The sequence below is a fragment of the Malurus melanocephalus genome, unplaced genomic scaffold (genome assembly GCF_030028575.1).
Source record: "Malurus melanocephalus ecotype Western Australia unplaced genomic scaffold, MMel_1.1 scaffold_217, whole genome shotgun sequence".
NCBI lineage: Eukaryota > Metazoa > Chordata > Aves > Passeriformes > Maluridae > Malurus > Malurus melanocephalus.
Genome location: NW_026623449.1, coordinates 881,165 through 902,720, shown reverse-complemented (window position 1 = coordinate 902,720; position 21,556 = coordinate 881,165). Strand labels below are relative to the sequence as shown.

General features: G+C 37.8%; 1 protein-coding gene across 1 annotated transcript in view; it reads right to left on the bottom strand.

Moving 5' to 3' along the window:
- The window catches only part of PRKCE (protein kinase C epsilon), a 280,126-nt gene that overhangs the window by 11,404 nt on the left and 247,166 nt on the right, over positions 1-21,556 (bottom strand). The window contains exons 12-14 of the mRNA XM_057374126.1: positions 16,391-16,529; positions 13,917-14,105; positions 9,091-9,237 (exon numbers count right to left, since the gene is read on the bottom strand). Coding sequence (XP_057230109.1) covers positions 9,091-9,237; positions 13,917-14,105; positions 16,391-16,529 — 475 coding nt within the window. The remainder of the gene's footprint in view (positions 1-9,090; positions 9,238-13,916; positions 14,106-16,390; positions 16,530-21,556) is intronic.

Here is a 21,556-nt window from a genome sequence, read left to right as displayed (position 1 = left end):
CTGGGGAAGCTCAAAAAGAAAGCAGGTACACTCTGGTTGCTTATCACTCTATCCCAATGGGCACCATTTAACAATCTATGTTTAACAGATGGTTAAATGGACTAAATTATCCAGTATGAAAATATTTTAGTGCTATAAAACCAGGACTCAACAAAACCAAACAAATACTGATGGATCCCCAGTACTGAATCAAAAGAAGCATAATAAAAGTTGTTTAACTTATAAATATTTGGGAACCTGCAGTGCTGGGAAGTAGCATTCAAACTTCTGTAATTCTAATATTGTGATAATCACATCTAAAACCAGCTGCTGTAGGCACTGATGCTGAAGATTAAAAAAAAAAACCAAAATCAGACTAAATGAATGAAAAATTCGGAGAAAACAAAACTTTTTCATTAAAAAAAMCACCATGAAAATCCCTTAAAAATACCAGCTTACTTGTGATTTCTGTAAGCTGCACATACGCCCCTCGAAAGCTATATCCTTACATCTTGGGCAAATTTAGCAGTTGCTCAAAGTGCCCAGCCAGTTGAAGCTTTGAAAACCAAGGTCCTTTACTTTGTTGAGGGAAGAGGCAGGAGAGCTCCAGACTTCTCTGTCCTGCCYAGCCTCTGGACCAAGTGGTCTGAGCTACGCTGCAGGCATAACTATGATACCATCTATTGTTCACAGCTGCCTATGGCAAGCTCAGCTGAGATCTTGGACTTCCCTACCTGACAATGACCAAGAATTCTCAATCAGCAGCTGCTGGCTAACATGCAAACCAGCAGCAGAAAAGTGTGACTTCTAGGAACCATCCGACATTGAATATTCTTATTCGTGATACCTTGTGGCAGGGGCAGCATGCAAAAAAGGTGTTACGATTGTTTGTAATAAAAYGTGTGTCTCAAAAGTCCACATCCACTTTTCCTTAGTTTTTCTAAAGAATGCATGTTAAACATTCTGAAAAATATAGTCTACCCCATTCCCATTTCTGAACTTTTGTTGTACACCAGTATTAATCAACACTGTGTCTCTCTCAGAAGAAAGCCCCCTGTCTTCCTGTGCCTGAAATGTCTGCAGCAAGTGGGAGATATATAATGTGCAATGTGTAATAATGGTACATGAGGATCTGAGGTCTCAAGATCACTCCCCAGTATTTCATCTAAGCAGTAACACTTCATGCAAAGGCATGCAGTATAGCCCCTTGCGTGCCCATCTGCTAAATGCTCATTGCCATGCACTGATGACTGAATGGAAATATATTATGAAACTGAAGGGACACCTCAAGGTTATTAGGCCTAAAAGTGGACCTACCTTGACATTTTCCCCATATTGAAGGCCTTACCTTAAAGAGGGACATTCACACTGAAGCAAACTTGAAAAGAGAGAACATTTATACAAAAAAAAAATTTACTTGGCCTGTCATTTTCTATGTTCCTTCTGGTGCTATTGAATGATATTGCATTTTACAGGATTTCTTCCCCACAGTGTAAAGGCAAAGTCATAATTCTGCATGGATGATGATACAATCTATTGTCACAAAAAAGTAGAGGCGTGCCAAAGAACCCCCACCAAAACAGCATCATGACTTCCCAACAGCAGGTTTAAAATCCCTCATTAAAAAGTAAAAAATTCTTTGCCTGTTAGCACTCGTGTATGAAWATGAATCTGAGATTATAGAACTTATGTTTCAGGCTAACATATTGGAAAGTTTTCTCCAGAAAYGTGGTCCCTCTTTAAGGATTCCAGCCATATTTCACAGTAAGCAGATGGTTGCTGCAGCAATTTGAACACACACCTGTCTCATTGAAGACATTTTTTGGGAGCCGTTCACTGCAGCACCTTCCCATGGGGCAGGTGCAGCCTCTGCCTGTTTGYCTGTGCAAACAGCCCAACTGCACGCTCCAGAGGTGCTGATTTGTATTTGCTATTTATTACCCAGCTTCCAAACACTGTGGGCRTCCGGTTTCTCGTTCAGTCATAAGCCAAGGATTGTTAAAATTTTGCCAGTTTTTCACTCATTTAGGGGAGGGGGAAAAGAAAATTCAYGGTGCTCAGTGACTCCAGTTGTAACCCACAATCATTGGCTACGACTAGATTTTCATGTTTGGGAATGGTTTTATTTCAARCCTTTGCTGCAGTGCAAAACTGAARGAGGACACATTGCTGGCATCCTTAAGTCAAGACTTAACAAGGGAGTTCAGGTTCACAAAGGAAACTGCATACAGACAATGTGGCTCAGAGAGTGATAACTAAGGGGGGTGGATTTCAATAATGGTTTATCATTATCTTARAGTTACTGGAGCTGAGAGAGGTGCAATTTAAGACTGAGATGAAATCTGCTAACACTGAGGTCTGRTATAGCATAAGAACACTCTTCCAAGGGAAGTCCTAAGCATTCAGTCAATTTCAAAGCCAGGTTGATCTTGAGCACTTGTTTTTTGACATTTCCCTGTTATATTTTTTCACCGGCCCAGAACTTTGTATTAAGCACCATTACCACAGAGAAGAAATTGGAGCACAAAAAGATTAGGTGATGCAGTCTAGATCACATCATCATGAGTTTCTAGAAAATCTGGTGGAAGAACTTCTATATCTTGAAATTCTTGGGTCTCTGGTTTTAGCTTCTAGACCAACTCTCTACCCTGAGAAGTCAGAACTGAAGATGGAACACACAATTATTCAGAATATATTCTCAGTGATGTAACAGTAGAACTTGAAGAGGCTGCAGAATGAAGGAAGTCATATTAGATGAATAGGCCAGCAGCAGCTGTTGTAGCTCCATACTGCAAGATACAATTCTGCAATAGACTACCTCATTCATTTTGTCKCTAATGATCTAGAGGAAAGTGAGCTTTTAGAATGGAAAACCAAAAAATTATGAATGCATCGAGGAAATTARAATAATGCATTGTTCTGTGAAAGCTGCATGTTGACAGTGAATCATTGTAATGTGATTATTTTGTTAACTTCATCTCCATAAAGCCACACTATGAATGGATTGCCACAGGCACTGATAAAGCCATTAGTGATGAAATTTTGGCTTAATTGCTAGGAAGAAATGATATGGCAAACATCTGTTTCACCAGGCTTTGTATTATCCTCTGGCTCATAGTTCTTCAGCTTTTTCATTTTGAGGATGTCTTGGACAGCGTCTCAAATTTTCCCAACCCTGACACTGACAAAAAGGTAGATGAAAACGGCAAGCCTGTCTGTTTGCATGCACGTTTCAAGGGTTGAAGTGCAAACTCCGTCTGGAAGGACAGGAGTGTGCCTGTAGGGATACTGTCTTTGCTGCACAGTGCCTTAACAGCTTCCTCTGTCTCTCAGCTCCTTGCAGTGCACTGAGCCACAGTGACCAAGAAATACAAGAGCGATTTTACTGTGCTGGTCTCGAGCTATCGAAATCAAACAGAAATCCCTCAGAGGGCTGGAGCACATCTCCTGTGAGGAAGAGCTGAGAGAGYTGGAGCTCTTAAGCTTGRAGAAGARAAAGCTCCRGGGAGACCCTGTATTGTGGCCTTTCAAAACCTTAAAAGGGGGCTTGAAAGAAAGGAGAGAAATTTTTTAGTAGGGCCATTACCCCCCCATAGGACAGCGGATAATGGTTTTGAACTGAAAGAGGGTAGATTTAAACTAGATATAAGAAAGATATTGCTTATAATKAGGATGGTGAAACACTGGAACAGGTTGCTCAGATTGATGATAGAYATTCCTGGAAACATTCAAGGAAAGGCTGGATGTAGCTCGGAGCCTGATACGGTTGATTAGGCTCACTGCAGAGGGGTTGGAYCAGATGACCTTTAAAGGTCCTTTCCAACCCACACTGTTCTATGATTCTATTAAACTGATGCTCATATGAGGCTACCACTGACTTCAGACAAATGAGAAACAAATTTTAGGCAGTGATTTTCCTCCACCCCTGGCAAAAGGGACTGTGATAATGTACATCTTTTTGACATTTGTGCACTAGTTTCTGGGTTTCATTGGCTGATGTTGCTGACATATCAGCAAGACAGAGGTTTACTCTGGAAAGCCTGCAGCTGGCCAGCTGTGATGTCAGAAATGGCACAAAGAATTTCTTGCAGGGTACTATAACAGTATAAAATTCTGAAGCATAAAACATAAAAAAAATTAAAAAACTGAAGCAGCAATCTGTTTCAATGACTCTTTTTCATGCATAGTTTGTTATTTGGTATGGATAGACAGAATCATCCCATAATGCCACTAAGCAGGATCTACCACACCTACCACCACATCAATAACTTTCGTAAGAAATAAATCTACTACACCATTCTTTTAATTTATAAGATGGCAAATGCACTTTGAAAATGGAAATAACCAACTCAGCTAAGCCAGGAACATAGCCATGGAAACAAAGAARGATGGAGAGAGGAGAATCACTGAATGCTATAAAGATCTTTGTGGTTCTTGGGCAATAAATTCTGTTGCAAACCATAGCCTGGCCTTATGGTTATTGAAAATGGAAATTTCATTCTCCAAATGGAATAAAATTCCAGGAAGAATACATGCAACAAAATAGCCAACAGACAACCAAAATGCCTCAAAGGGTTTTCTACCTCACAACAGTTGCTCTGGAGAAAATGTGTCTGTCTGGACTAAAATGGTACTTACTGCATATGCAATTACATATTGATGCCTGCACTCAGGGAAAAATAATATTATTCAGAAAATTTCAAGACAGGCTGTGAAGCTCTAAGAATTAGGTTTTAAGAAGAGCAAAAATGATCTTCAAAAGACCCTGCAAGGTCACTGGAGCTTAGATGCCACAAGTATCTTTTTCCTAGCTGTTCAAAAGTTTGCTTAATCTCTAATGTACATGCTCCAGAGCTATAACTTTTTTTCTACAGTAGCTTAACATTCATAGCTCTACACAGAACAAATGTTCAGTATAGTAAATCACAGTGTATGCATATATATATGCAAAATTAATTTTGCCACTGAAAAGGCTCATGATCATAGATTTATGAAAAGAAGAGTTAGCAGATAACCTGCATCATAGGACTGAGCCCCCGTGCATTTTCATCCCTTTTTATTCTCTATTCCAAGTCATTAACTGGAGGAGCGAAGACCCTTCACATCAAGTTTCAGAGCCACCAAATCTGCTCCCATTTWCTCCACCTAGGACAGCCAAGGGTGGCACTTCTGTCACTGCTTAGCAATCCACACCTCAGCTATTTGTATGAGTCCTCTGTCCAGGGCACTCTTGCAAGCCTTCAGAAAACATAAGACAGTTTTTCCAAGTCCTTTTGGCAATTTTCATTCTAAGGCTGACCRCAGGGGAGAAATTTCAGCTTCCAAAGCATCATTAGAATAATCAAATCATGTACAAACTGGAAGGATATTAATGGTATATTTCTGATATGATAAAGAACACACCCATACACTGTGTGAACGTGATTTAAAAAAAAAAAATAAACCACTTCTAAAAGTCTGGCTAATACATAGCCATGCTGTGTTTTTCTCCAAGCCCAGTTGAAAAATTCAGACTTCAGGCTGACAGAGCTGAAGAGRCATACCTGAACTATGGAGAAGCACAGGCCCTACAGTACCATGTTCTGCTTYTCAGAACATTTATTACGGCAGAGGAAAGATGAAAGTTAACAGAAAAGCAGCCCAGCTCTGCTAATCAAGAAACTTCTGTGTTGTGGAGATCAGCAGAGCAGTGAAGCAGAACAGAAGCAAGGCTTTTTCCACAACAGCATCTCCATGACCTCCCTTGGCAGATTATTCCATTGTCTGATGGGACCTCAGTGTTTGACCATTTTCCCTAATGACTTTACTTGTTCAGTGCCATTGTTTTATATTGGATGAAGCTGATTTGAACACATTTTATGTGTTGTTTTATTTTGAAAGTGTTTACGATACAATCTTAAATGTTCCCCCCTTAGTCATCTTAATGGTTGGTCAGAAAATAGAAGACTACCTGTGTAATTATATGCATTCTTGCATGAGCAGAATTTTGTATGTGCATGCAAAACTCAATTTAAATGCACAGACAACCATATATGCATTGTACGCCTCTCTCCCAACACATATGTACACTCACATATCACATGCAAGAATGTCTATTTTCTGACTAATAATCYGGCCTCTCTTTTCATAGCTCTTTTCACAGAACTAGGCCCTCCTCAACACAAGATTTAAATTATCTTTTTAATCCTCTCTTAACATTACAAGTCACCTTTAAATAATCAACAGCTCTTCATTAATACTAAAATACGTTAAAAAACAAAACACAAGCGTTAGTTATGTTTTTTCTATAGTTACTCCAAAACTATGGAACAGTTACATTTGTTAATCTGAAYCAATGAATCTCAATGCTACACCCACAACTGAATCTAGAGAAGCACTCTCCATATTCTTTAAAGATTTTAAGATTTCAAAGCAGATTTTATTTCATTAGTGTTCACCTTCTTCCCTCTTCTCTGAAGTTTGCAAAGTGAGTGCAATCTGGTCTAGCTTGGCAAGTACACAAAATTACCTTTATAGCACTTGAAAYTTACTGCCCTAAATTCCTTTGCCATTTCTGAGATGGAATAATTAATAATTTTATTTTGTTTGTGTGATCTTTCTCTCCAGCATAGATCTATATCACATTTTGCAAATAATACATCATTCAGTTTTCAGAGGACAAGTAAAAATTTCAGGTATGATCTTGCTCAAAGATTGCTATACAACAACAAAATCCAAACAACTGTAAAATTTATACACTTGGTACAAAACAGCTGATGGATCATAAACATGGATCACTGGGYAAGATGGATAAGATAAGCTCTTTCAAAGGGTAGAAAAGTTATCAGTAAAAGCTGATAGGACCCAGCCACTGGGGAAGACACCTTAGAAAGAGCAGATGATAACATGAGAATAGTAAGAGATACTTGTTACACAGAGTACATATTATCTGAAATTACCACTATAAAAAAAAAGAGTGCAGAAAAAAATCCAAGCAAGAACTACAAGACTGCAGGAATCAAATTGGGTAGAATGAAGAAAGTTGGCAGATTCAATATATAGAAAAGAGGTATGAAAGTATGAAAATCCAATGTTACAGAAGTAGTCTGAAGAAAAATTAGAAAAAGTGTAAATAAAGATGTATAAAATCACCTTAACAATTATTAAGGAGCAGGGAGCTGTCCTAAARGTTATACAAAGGACTACTCTGCAATAATCTGCAACCACTGCTGAAACTGAACAATTCAACTAAAGTAACTTTCATTAAAAAAAGCAGAAAAGAGGAAAAGGAACAAAACAACAGGAATTAATGAAATAGGAATGGCTTCACAATATAACAGCGGTGAAATAATTATCAGAAAGGGAAAGAAGCTCCRCTGAGAAGGCAGAAGGCATTTACATCAGCAATGAATAAAAATACCTGATATACGAAATGCCGCCTGACTTTTAAGGACTGCCACAGTGGGAGTATTTACAAAAATAATAAAGGCTTCATAAAAAWACCTATTGTCAAAGGGACTGTGCATTTTGATCATGAAAGGAAAATAGCCAATAAACAGACTTAGATGAAAAGAAGCTGGAAATTAGCTGCAGGCTTAAAGTGAAAATAATTCTGCAATTTTGCAYCTTGATCTAGTAACTGTATTAACAAAACTCTGATGAATACTGAGCAAAGCAACAAAAAYTTCTGWGAGGTSAAAGGCCAAATTCTTGTGGAAATAATGAAAGACCTACACAAACTCAGCTGAACACTGACTACGTCTAAGTGCAACTGTCTGAGAGCTGTGGAACCTGACTGGAAAACAGTTAGCCACAGTATTAAATAGGCTTCAGATAGATATTAAACGAATTCTTTTGGAGTTGACTGGTCTYCCTGCAGCAGTGCCTGGAGTTACAGCATTACAAGGTTTTCATTCTCCAACAAATACATTAAGTAAACCTTACTCATGTGATAACACTCWATCTTACTATTACCCCTAGAAGGGCGTTCAGAAGGACTTTCCCTTACAGCTGTCAATCCCTTTTGGCTTTTTCTGCACAGCTACAGAGAGAGGGAGAGAGAGAAAGAAATTTCCCCAAGAATGGACCCAGAGGAGCTGTCTCATGCTCYTGTTCTGGACGGTCAGCCCAAATTTCACCATCTACACAAGGAACTTGAGGAAATGGATCTCACTGAACTAAAAGTAAATGCATTTATGTAATATGTAACATGTATGTGTAAATGTGTAATATACAGCAATTCTTCAAAAACAGAGGGAACTTTTTCACCTCAACATTTAATTCAGGATACAGTGTTGAGACCTAAGGTTTCTATTTTGCTCATTTATTTTGCTTTTTGGTTTTTAATACCTTTGTAAACTATCTAAAGAAAGAAACCAACAGGTACCTTGACCATATTCACAGAAAATCAAACATTGTAATTAGGAACATGCAAAATAAAAAGATGCAAATCAATGTCATAAAATTGCCCTCTTGCACGTTTTAATCACAAAAGAAACTGCACACATTGTGTGACATTAGATTAATTGCAAGTATTTTCATTGAGACGAAGATTAGAATAAGTAAAGTATTTTTGCTTGGCTTTTGCACTTTCTGCAGGTGGGGCTGCTATTTACAGATTTTTGTTACTTTAAAATAGAAATACTTGATTATTATCCTGGAAAATGTAAGTATATAAATTTATCTAATCATAAAGTGTATTTCTTTCCCCCAAGAAGCTGTTTTCTCAAGTTCCATCACTTTAAAATATTACTGATCACAAATTCATATCTGTCTTTTACTACAAAATCCAGTGGCCATCAGCAACGCAGAACTGTAAAGGGTTCACACAGAGAGTATAGACAGTGTGTATCAACTGAAATAATCTTTTCTGGTTACGGTATATTTAAGAACACAGAAAATAATTAAAACCCTCTCATGGTTTAGGTGGCTGAACATGAACATTTTCCCGTGCACTAAATCTTTTCCTGACACTTACCTTCACAGAAATGATGAYAAAGAAATCTTTTCAGTGCCATTTTCATATTACTATTTCAGCCCCCAAATACTGCTGGAATCTCATTTCTCAGAAAAAMCAACAAGTAGAATCACCAAACCAAGTTTTTTCTGAATTTTATACRAACTGTTACTTACAATCCGAGGTTTGAAAGGTGGCTTGATTTTCCTTTGTTCTAGAAGAACCCAGTCAATTTCCTTGAAAAATGGATGCTGCTTAATCGCATCTTCCCCGTTTTGTGAYGCCACACAGCCGAGTCGCTTGTTGGGATTTTTTGTCATGAACTACAGGGTGGGGAGGGAGAGGAGGGARAAGTTAAAACATGAATGGYRATGCCTGGAAATCATTTGAAGCTCMATTACACACTGTAATTCTTAAATCCAAGTTTTTAGAGACARTCCCCTTTCAGAAGGTTATTTCTTCAGAACCTTCAAATTTCAAAGGTTCCAGCCAAACCACAAGATTCAGAGACTCCAAAGTGTAAATTTACTGCAAGAAACTCTTTCAGTTTATTGTTGAAACCTCTTAATTTCATCTGACTGTAAGTGCTAAAGGAGTAGATTCTCCTTCAGCATTTCTAGTTCCAGCTTTAGCCAAAAATACTAAAGGACAGACAGACAATCTTAAAGCCTCCTGAGACACAGAGTGATCAGTACCTGCARAAAGCTTCCCTTGAGAATGGGAAGTTATGTCAGGTCCCCCATGTCATAATTTGCACATTCCCTTTCATTTTTAGTACACCACTAGTGTCAGCAACTGGAACGAACTGGTCTCCTCTGGTGGTAATTTATAAACTTCTCTCGTTTAAGCTTCTACTATTACCTTCAGGAAAAAGCTGTACAACTGGTGTAAGACATTAATATCAACTGACGGCAGCTCATAATACTTTACTTGATTTTTCTCTGCTATTTTTTCCTTCTTTTATTAGCAATTCCTCTACTTATTTCCTAATTTGTGTGGGCAYAGAATCCTTGCAATTCAAGTAGCAAGGAATGCTGTTCTTACACACAGAAACACATACACATTACAGAATTAGCTCAATAGCTTCACTATAACTTCAGCCATTGCATAACATTTTTAAATTTTAAAAAAGCATACAAAATGAACAAAATGTAATAATTGTTCAGTGCCTTTTCAACCTAGGTATCACATTATACTGTACTTCCATAGGGGAAAAAAAACCTTAGGAAAAAGAAATCACTACAATTAATGCATGCCCTTGCTTTAGTACTCCAGTTAYTAGATAAGTAGCTACTGGAGCCCTTAAGATGATTTTAGATAGCTAGATCAACCATGCATAGAAGAATACCCTTGCTGTCATTTTAAAGGTATAACACAGATCAGCATGGTGATTCTGTCTGTGGTTTCTGACACACATGCGCCGTTTCGAAGATGATCCTTCTCTTTGGTCTTGAGTTCAACTGCTCTGCGAGAACTTCTGCAAGTGGACAAGTCATATCTAAAGTAAAGGCAATATTTTCTATGGGCAGGAGAAACCAAGGATTTTGAAAGGATTACTGTGCTTTGGAGAGGTCTCTTGAAAAGCCACAAAATGCATTCCTACATTCCTCTGCTTTATTTCATCTCCAGGACTGGAGCAAACAGGCYAAAAACCAGCAGCCACATGTATGGCAGAAACAGAACACTGAAACTACAGGATATGCTTTTTGTACCATATAATCCAAGTGTCAAACAAGTAAAATATGACATTACATGGCCTGGTATCTGCCATGTTTTATCTTTGTTTTAAACTGGAGACAGGGAAAGCATCCGGACATGTAATTTTTAAAGAAGCCCAGGACATGAAAATGTGACTAGACAGTCCAATTTAGTGCTGCACTTCAAAAACTTCATGGAACTTTCAAATRGATGATGAGGGAGAATGCATTTTAAGAATGAATACTTAAACAAAATTATCATATGCTTATATGAAGAAATAATACCCAACTTTAAAGCAGACATTTAATTGCACTAGCTTAATCTCTTTCTGTTTCTGAAGCACAAGCTGACRTTTATTCCCTGTTTATCAACAGCATCAACACTGATGCAACTGTCAGGACAGACACAGCTGTTAACTGTACTGTGCTGAAGAGATGCTCAAARGGAGCTGACAGCCATAGCCATAAACCTTTTCATTTTCCCATACTAAGGCAGGAACTTCTTTTTCTGAAAGGAGAAGCCTTTTAGGATCAGCATCCCTACTGACTTAAATGAGAACAGGACAAAATGTTGCTTGGGGCCTGAATCAAGGATCACTGGCCTCCCCAAATTTTGCTTCTTGAAATAAATCACACAACTTAAAAACAGAGCTCTGCTTCTGTGGTCAGAGACTGACATCTCAGGGCACAGGGAACACACACTGTAAAGATATCTCTCCATTGCTTGTGAAGAAGCAAARAGCCAATTTCAATGAAGAATTGTTTTCCTTACCACACAGGAAAGAATTAAAATAGTAATTCCTGTCAATTCACAGAAACAGGACTAATAAGATGTGTACATTTTAATGGGATGGGCAACATGCTGCCTTGTAATACTGAGCTTTAAAATCATCCTCCTTGGTGTTTCTTTGGAAAAAACAGAACAACTGTTTCTTAAAAAAATAAGACAACATTATTACTTAATATAAAATAATGTCTTCTTATTAAACTTCCCTTACATGCTGTTTGCAGGAGTGTAAGAATACACAGCTTCTAAAGAATAAAACTCATGTCTGGAAGCACAATGTGAGGAAATGATGTGTTCCAAAATTAATCCCTTGCTACCATTCAGCAGTAAAATACATAGAYGCCTCTTTCTTTCCTCTGTTTTTCCTGTTCTTCATTTAACATARTATTATGTTAATATATGAAGTTATATATTCGAATTAATACATGAAGTATCAGATGAAGAACACGAGTTTCAAACAGGTTTCWCACTTTAGATGCATAGGCAGGAGGTTGCTAAACATAAGGAAATGTGTCTTATTCATTGTGTAAACTGCCACAGCTCCATTAAATGGTATCAATTTCCTCCTAAAAGGCTAAGACTACAGCAAGATACAAATCATCATTCCTACTATCAAAATGTAGATCTAGGAAAACAGTCTTACAAAAATTTATAGAAAAGTCAGCTTTACAAGAAATGAGTGGGATTAACACCCTTGCACTGACATTCAGAAAAATATATAGATYACACCTGCAGTCCAATTCCATGCCTCCATTTGTGTGTGGTTAATGAAGGATRTTCATAAAATTAACAGAACATCTCACTCCTCACATCACCAATGAGACAACTCAGAAAGGCTCTGACTGTTAAATCTATTTCTCCCTTTCCTCTGTACAACAARTACCTTCTCCTAATAGTTACAGTGGGTCTTGTACTACACACTTAACCCAGAGAGTTATCTGTGTCATTTTCCCTTCCACSAAATGCTTTCAGAATAACAGAAAGGTCAACATAGATTCACTCAAGAAGCCTCTGGATGGCAAAGAAACAGACCTTACAGACTTTAAAACCAAAACACTACAAAAAATCTCCTGGACTTCAATGAAATTCAGATGAGATATGAAAATTGACAACAACTCTTCCTTTACAATATGCCAAAACAATCCCTGAACCCTGGATATCAGCCTGAGTTCTGCGGCTCAGGTCCATACATTTTATACTAAAATAAAACCATCAAAGAGTGTGGAAGCAGAAATGGATGCATGAAAGTATCATGTCAGCTAACAAAAAGTAGTCAGAGAGTTGTCTGGGGGAGAAGGAAGAATATGTACTAATAAATTATTATCAGGAGTAATAAATCCTCCATGTTCTCACAACAATGAATGCAGCAAAGGAGATAGTTCAGCAAACACTTCTGAGAGGTTAACTTTGACTTCTGCTTTGAATCAATGCTAGAGCATCTCTCTCACTCAGCCAGAAGGAGCCGGAATATATTTTCATTAAATCAAGAAGAGAATCTCAGCACAATGTGTTATCTGTCCACTGGTGTGAAAATCACAATTTATGTAAGTTTTATATATAATTCCAAAATAACCCTGTATGAAGATCTCTGAAGGATTTTACAGTATCAGCTGCCCTGTTAATCGAAAGTCTCCCTTACTCCAGAGGCTGACAGAAATATGTTGAAAGGTAGAAATTTTCCAGTTTCAAAAAAGATGGAAAAATGGAATAAATAAAAATAAATTTTTGAAGGAAAAAAAATCTCCTCAGGTTTTGAAACTRTGGAGATTGGCATACTGCTTCTGTAGTTTTGTTTTTAACTTTAGGATGATACCAGCACAGAAGAAAGAATTATTTCAGTGTCATGATAAGGAATGACTTTATAAACCTGACTTTAGAAAGATAGTCTAAAAACTGAATTTGCCCAGTGGCACATATTGGCTGATTTAAAAAATGKTGGCATTTGGAGACACAAGTTTCTGTCAAGCCACTACTCATCCTGAAAAACCCCAACCAGAGCAGAAACAATTACACTGAAGTAAGGCCGCTTATAATGAGAACTATAAAATAAAACATGCAGCTGTAAATAAAGGGCTTTCAACCCATCTTGATGACAGAGGAAGAAGGGCAAAGGGACAGGAAATTTTGTAAGTGGGTTAAATGAAAAAAACATTGTTTCTTTAATTACGTAGTGCTTCTCCCACTCCAGTGACCATGCCGCATACAAAGTGTCAAAGTGATAGCACAGTTCTAGCTGGTTGGGTTTTCCCTGAAACATGAGTCTGCAGTACACAGATTTATACAGTGTACAACTGCGTGGAATACAAACATTCTGTTCCTTTCCCACAAGTGGTGTAATTTATCCCAGGCCCCATTATCCTAACAGTGGCACTCTGAACTGTGCTTGAACTCCCAGTGGTGACCGCTCTCAACAACTTTCAGCAAATTCAATTTTAATCAAGGGAAAAAAACCCCAACAAACCAATCCCCCCCCAAAAGCCATAAGGAGGAGGAGGAAAGCAAGTAATGGAAGACTCACTGCTTTTAAAATGCTGACAGCTTCTTTACTGAGCCAGACTGGATACAATACATCATCRTGAAGGATGGATTCAAAGAGATCATCTTCATTGTCAGCTTCAAAGGGGGGTTGCCCAGCCATCATTTCATACATGAGGACACCCAGAGCCCACCAATCCACGGAYGGACCGTACTCCAGCTCCTGGAGGATCTAGCACAGGGAAAGATTGGATTRAAGAGACAAGTGAGACAACACTCTCAGCAGCACATTTGCTCTTTCAACATGATGCACCCCTTGTATCCCCTAGTGCCTTAGTGGGACTGAATCCCACACTGCTTTCAGTAACAGCAGGCAGGGTYTCTTACCCATGCAATTTGCTCACACAGCTAAGTGTCAATGAGATGTTGTTCTCAGAAGTACTGACGGAGTTTATCAGTCCCCTGAGTAAAAGACTATGCTTGTGAGCAAAAGAGCTGCATATCCTTCCAAGCTGTTTAAAGCAGGTCACACTATAGGGGAAAAAAGATCACATATACAAAACAGACTGGTGGAAAATGTGAAACATTTCCTTGTCTCTATCTTGAACAAAACAAACTGAACCAGCTTGTTATGCTGCACAGAGATCATCTGAGAGATTTATTCTTGTCCTTTAGGTAAGGCTGAAGGAAGCTAAAAGCATTTTTGTTCAAGCTCCTTTTACAGCATTAAACAACTGTACAATACATGGCTGAAGGACTCACTTTAATTGCACTTGCTTTCAGAAAAACTGGCTACCACTTCTCATGTGGCACAAGTTCAACCTTTTAGCAAATACCTTGAGTGGAAATTAATAGGTCAGAACGGTGGAGTTTTATTGCAGCACTTGGTTCTTACAAAACTACTCTTGTAAAAGGAACAAGTTTGATTCTTGTCTCCTTTTCACTGGAAAGAAGCTTGCAGTTTGGCTGCATTGGTTCAGCACGATGGGGAACCAGGAGAAGCAGAGTGGGTGCCTGTTTAAGGTGATGCTGGCTGCCTTAAAGGGAGTTGGAATGGCAGCAAATGCACACCTCCTTACACAACACTGCAGTCAGAAGCCCTGTGGTGAGCTGCATGGACTTAGTGCCCTAGTTGGACATCAAGACCAATATAAAACGAAATTCACTTTTAACATAAAAACAGAAATGAGTTTAACATTTGGATACACAGGTCTGGATCCCRACTGTATTCTTCATTGAAAGAAAAAAATATTTTATAGCTGCTAAATACAGAAAATGAAATGCATACTTTTCAAGTGTTCTGGRCATTATTTGGAACTCAGATATTGCTAAAGAAAAGGAAATTGAAACCTGTCACCATSGTGCAAGAGAAATAGAAGCAGGAGATAAACTTCTGCAATTAAGAAGTTTAATGACAAATCAAAAACCTCAGTAAAAGTTCCTGGGTTCTTATTATTGCTTTGGTTTCAGTAATAATTTTTTTTTAAAAAAATTGTCAAAAGACTCGGTTAGTATACTGAATCTGAAAAGAATTCATACAAAGCCAAACCCACCACACAGGTATTTATTTTCTTATACTGCAATACTTCTCAAACTCTGTAAAACACACATTTATACTACGATAGTTTCAAGATGATTCACACCTTATCAGTTGTGCTACCAAAGTTGGGTAGTCATGAACACTAACACTATGGATTTATGATTTATTCTCTCTAAAGAATAATAAATAACTTCTTTCCCCACTGCAAATTTATGGTTGATGAAAGACAAACCAAAACCACTTTTCCATTAAACCAGCACACTGAATMTTCAAGTGGAAAGAGGCACAGGTTACTAACTCAACTGAGCAGACRAAGTCTGCCTAGCAGACTAACTATTCAATATTGGTTCATTTCAGGCACTTTGAAATGCATCTTACAACACTAAAATCTAGGATATTTAAAAGAGCCACACTGTTCTCAGCTATTTCTTTTATCGAGTGAATGTCTTGAAATGTTGCCAACTAATATACAGCATCCATACCTAGTTTTTATTTTTCAGTGCAAGTCTATGAAGTAGTGCAAGCATAGCATCTTTCACTCACAGATATTTTAAAGAAAGAAAAAATTTATATTCCCACAAAGACTGCAGATCAAATAATTTTTTCTTCTGCATGAACTTGTCCTCCTAAATCTCACGAAAAAGAAAAMAAAAAAAGATACCTACTGAAGACCACTAAGATAGCAATACTCATTTGCATCTAGTACCTTAAAGGCAGCTAAAAATCATCATAGTGATGGTGAGTCAGAAATGAGCAAATGTTTAAGAACACTTTTAATGAAGAACCATGCTTTGTCACTCCTATCATCAAGAAATAGTTCTWGTGAGCACTAGAGTAACCAATATCTACAAGACTACCTAAGAGTCCACTCTGCATCTTAACTGCTTTCACCAATATGAAAAAGAATTTCTAAAATTGCATATGTAACAGTSAGATGAATGATAACATCTGTACTCTTAGTGCAGTGTAAAACATACCTCTGGAGCTATGTAGTCAGGCGTGCCACAAAACGTCGTGGTGGTCACTCCATTCAGAATCCCTTCTTTGCACATCCCRAAGTCAGCCAGTTTACAGTGGCCTTCTGCATCCAGAAGAATATTGTCCAGTTTCAGGTCCCTGAAATATAAAGGCCTCAGATTAAATCAACTCAAATTTCGATCATATACTCTTCAATTTCATAATAAACAGYAGAATTTGACAAATGAATGGTTTTACAAACCCCACTGAGAAACCGTCCTTCACATGTGTGCATGAAAAGTTGTTAATAGTCACTAAATAGACCTAGTTAAAAGCAATAAAAAAAAAGAAGCAGGCAATTACAAGCATTTTGTAMTATGAAGCTTTTACTCTCTTTGGCTGCATGAAAGCACAGCTTTCATGCATTCAAGACAGCRTCAGAAACATTTGGGAAAGATCTCAGTTTCTTGTTTGCTGCAAATCCAGCACTCTGTCAATGTGAAATAGGTCAATGAAGCCATTCTCTATCTTTTTTTTTTGCATTAGCACTAAGAAAGGAGTACCAATTTATTCATACTCTATCATATGGGTTTTGTTAATAGGTACTTTCAAACTTGGATTATTTGGAATTTGATTCTTAATGTATACTATTAATTCAAATTGCAATGAGAGGGATGAAAACCAGCATTCCCATATTTGAGAGCACTATTTTCTGCAGCTTAAACCTGCTCAAGAAAAATTTCACAGGAATATTTTGCATTCATTGTTAAACAATGTATCTTAGCAGCTTTTTCTGATCACCTTCTGTACAAATGCCTTTGTGTCAAAAAAACACACAATTGTCCACTTATTAAATTGGGTCAGGTCAAAACAAGGTTGAGAAAAGGATATCCACCTTTCCTGTCTTACCCTCTGCATATTTTACAAATATACCMTTCATGGTTATTACATGCTCCAACACAATAGGTGCTAGGTAACTTACCTGCCACTTGCCTTAGACTTAATTACAAAAGGATCTGGAAAGTCAGTGCATAAAAGAACTCTCACCTGCATGAAATGCTGCCCCCCACAGCCCCCAGTTAAAAACTCTTCATCATGTAGCAATAGARACACAAACACACTGAGCATCTGCAGTAAATCCAACACTTGAAAGCACTGGAGGACTTAGTGYGCATGGAGAGATAAGTTGTGCTGCGTGCATGTTACAAAATGTGCAYGTAAAAGAAGCCTGACATGGCACAACGAAGTCATATTCATCTCAGTAACAATAAAAMCACTGCCTCCTACACAAAGTAGCTTTATCAGATAGGGTTTGTGCAGCTGAAGAATACAGCAGCTGTAGAAATGTTTGTTGCAAGCAATATGCCCCCACATTGCACTTCGCTATCCCTGGATCAGCCACGCTGCTCTTGCAGGTCCTCAGTGGTCACCCATGTAAGGACCCTTGGAGCAGACTGTATATTTTATCATTCCTTAAAGTCATTCATTTCAGGAGTTCCTAAACAATCCAAGATCCAGCTGGATGCAACACAACCCCATACATATAACCATTTAACCCTTCATGGAACCACCTCTTCCTACCCCTGGAAAGCAATTTGTCAGAATTGGCCAACACAATGCCAGGGCAAACAGATATCAACAATTCCATGTCCCCCTCAAGCAGTCAAATAAACAAAATAAAGCTCCGTGTTTCAAAAATTACGTGCCTTCCCCAARCTGCTCTTCCAAGTGTTGCAATCAAATCTGCATTGAAACAGGACGACATAACATCAAACAGAATGTGACCAAGTACAACAGGGTAAGGCTCTTGCAGATGGAAGAAGGAAACAAGCTTGTAGCTCAACCTTTTAACCTTCCAAGTGCAGTGTTATCTTGGGTGTTCCTTAACCAAGGAAGAGTACAAGCTATATTTAAAAATTCAGTATGTTCAGATAAATCAAAGTATAATTATATTTGATGTAACCTTGGAACCACTTTCAGCCCCCATCACAAGAGACTTTTAGAAAGAATGTCATAATACCTATAATTATGATAGGAACTGAAGAAATCTGAGAGGCTGCTTAGAAAAATGGATCCACCTTTATTTGAAGTACTAAGTGTTTATGAGGAGACTCTTAAATGATATCTTAACTCAGATCACAGGACTTCCCTGTGCAGACAGGTGACATACTGGAGCTGTAAGGACCTAAAATAATTTAAGCTTCATTTAATGCCACCCATATGGTAGCCATGGACTTGAATGGAGACACAGCCAATAATCCAGGAAACTCCTAAGCTGAGAGAAACCTCAGCAGTAATGAGGCACTAACAGCAAGGCACCACGTAATGGATGAGGACAAGATACTCACCATTCTCTTTATTTCCTTAAGGATTTGTGTAAGACTCATTATTAGCAATAAAAATTTAACTTGAACAGTGGAAGACCAGAATAAACAAACCGAGCCACGAGAAAACCAGGAAGACTCTAATTATTAAATTCTGATTACCTGCAAAGACTGACAATGAAATTTTAAGCCTCTCTGTTAAAGCACAAGTCAACTAAGCCTTTTTACCRTTTACCAAACTATAATCTTACTTGACAGAAGCAAAACATCTGGGACCCCTTCATGAAGCCAAAACAGTGCAGCAAAGCCTATAAGCCTCTTCAAAACTCTATTGAAGGCACTGAAGACATCAGCTTAATTACTCATGCAATAATGAAACGTAATACCAGTAGGTTTGTGTTATCACAAATTGCACCAGAGTTTCAAAAGAAATTTGGAAGAGGCTAAAATAACAGCAATGTGTCTCCCATGAAAGTACATATGGGAGGTTAAAGGTGATCTGGGCATCTGCCAAAGTGCCAAATTCATAGTGAGCCCACAAAGTTATCATAGTCCATATAAGATCTTGCGCTGAAAATCATTCTGTGAATTTACAGTTGCCAGATTAAAAAAAAAGAAAAAAAAAAAAAAGACCAGGAAAAAACTCCTGAAACCAAGAAACCTCACCAAATCCCTCTAATTCTGCAACTTTGGAAAAAGAAATCTTAGGTAACTAAATAAATACGAGAGTAGGAAAAGATAAAGTGCTASTTAACACCTCACAGGAAAAAAMCCCCAACAACCAAAACATACAGAGAAAAGGAAACAAATGAAAAAATATCAGAAAAAGAGTTCTCAGGGAGGCTTGTCTTTTCAGAGCAGCAGCCTTCCTGAAAAAAATTTAAAATTTAACTTTRAGACCCATATTTCCCCAGAACTGTTCTAAGAAACAGGCTGTTCTCCTACTCCAAAAGTAAAGTACACAGCCATATCTTGAATGTASAATAATTGTCTGTACAGATTGTTCTGTTCTGATCAATTCTGTCTTTTATTTGTTTCCCAGATTTAGTGCCGGTTGTCTGTCTCTGAATCAGGCCATACCAAATAACAGAGGGTCAGAGAGCCCAGTCACAAASGTCTATTAAATTATTCTTTTTCTCATTTTGCATTCTCTTTGTAGAAGCTAAGAAAGTCATCTGTGTCTGACAACATTAGTTCCTACAACCTGAGTTAATCACATGAAACTGCAAACAATCTACCTACTTAAGCCAGGACAATGCTCAGATTGCTTGAATGCAGCAATGCTWCATTAAGCTGTTTCTCTCCTTTTTTTTATTTTGCCAACATACTTTGTAGAGTCACTTCAATTGACTTGAGCAGTCATTGCAGGAAATATTGTGGGGTGGGGTTTTTTTTCCTTTCTTTTCTTGTCTTTTTTTTTCCTTGGCTTTTCTTTTTGTTTCGGGTTTGTTGTTTTTGTTTTTTTTCTCAGAAAGCTTTAAACAGAAATTTAAGCCTTGGTCTCTACTTCTACATACCTGCCAACATTGCAATCACCTCAGAAGCTGGGATGATTGGCAGAATCTCAAGAAAGAATCAGGATTATTAGATAGGTTTGTGCAAGTTGGAACAGAAGAGCASGCTGACTACAGGTAACCCACGAGAACACTTCTGTAACGCTCATTCCTTCCACCGCACGCAAGTGCCGTGGGACACTGAGTGCCTTGGCTTCTTCCAAAGGCTTAGTGGATGAGTATTTCACAGGATTGAGTTCTCAAAGTCCGAATCTCGACAGTAGCCAGAGAGATAGGCATCTTGTGTGTGTGGCACTGTATGTCACAGGTGKCATTTGGATAGCAGACAATTTTCTTGTTGAAGGTAAGGCACTTAAACAATCAAGATGGGTTTGGACCAGCAGAATCAGAAAGTCTGCCAAATATTACTAACAGTAGCCTTTCAACACGGTAAACAGCAGTGACTAAATAAATACATATTTGAAGAACAAGAWCAAGCAGCTGAGAAATATGATCACAAGCTGGCAAGCAACCACATTACAGTGGCCACTTTACTGCTTCTGCTCTGACTGCCAATTGAGCAACATTTCACAGAATGAAGCAGAGTAATTATTACCTACAAATAACAACATTGGAAACAAGAGTGTTTCCTTATAGGGTGAAAAATTAAATGAAGGATYGTACCTTATTAAGCATCTATAGAATATCAACATTAAGAAAGATGTGAAAGCAACACCAGCCTAAAGTAAGGAACTACTGAATAACCACTTTTTTGGTGATTTTCAACTGCAATAAACCCTTTCAATAGTGAATTTGAAATCACWGCCATTGTTCCCCTGCATGGGAAAGTCACATCCTCTCTGCARGCTTTAAATAGACAAGCTGTTCACACAAGAAACCACCGAAGGTAAAAGGGAAACTTCCTCTGTAAACATGGAAAACCATCAGAAACATTCTCTAGTTACCAGTGTTAYTGAAATTCATAACTGAAGGCAATATGCTCTTTATATCAAGTAGAAATTTCAACAAGATGAAATTTTTGTCTATTGAATTAAGATTACCCTTCTACATTCCTAAAACTACTTTCTCACTTACTCAGGGGTATTCAARCTGCTTTTGAGAAAAAAATGCTCACCTACAGCATCAGTCTCTCATGTATCCAGCAAAAATTTATTCTCGGTTGTCCTCAAAATACTGATAATTAATGTATTAGATTACAATTCTAAGCAAGAAGAAATTACTTGTGGAACTAGTCAGAAAACAAACAGAAAAGTCAACAATTTTAAAGTTCTGATGTTAGCTTCTTTAGTGATTAGATCTCACCAGCTTAATCTCAGTTTCCGTACAAAAACGAAACAGGACAGATATA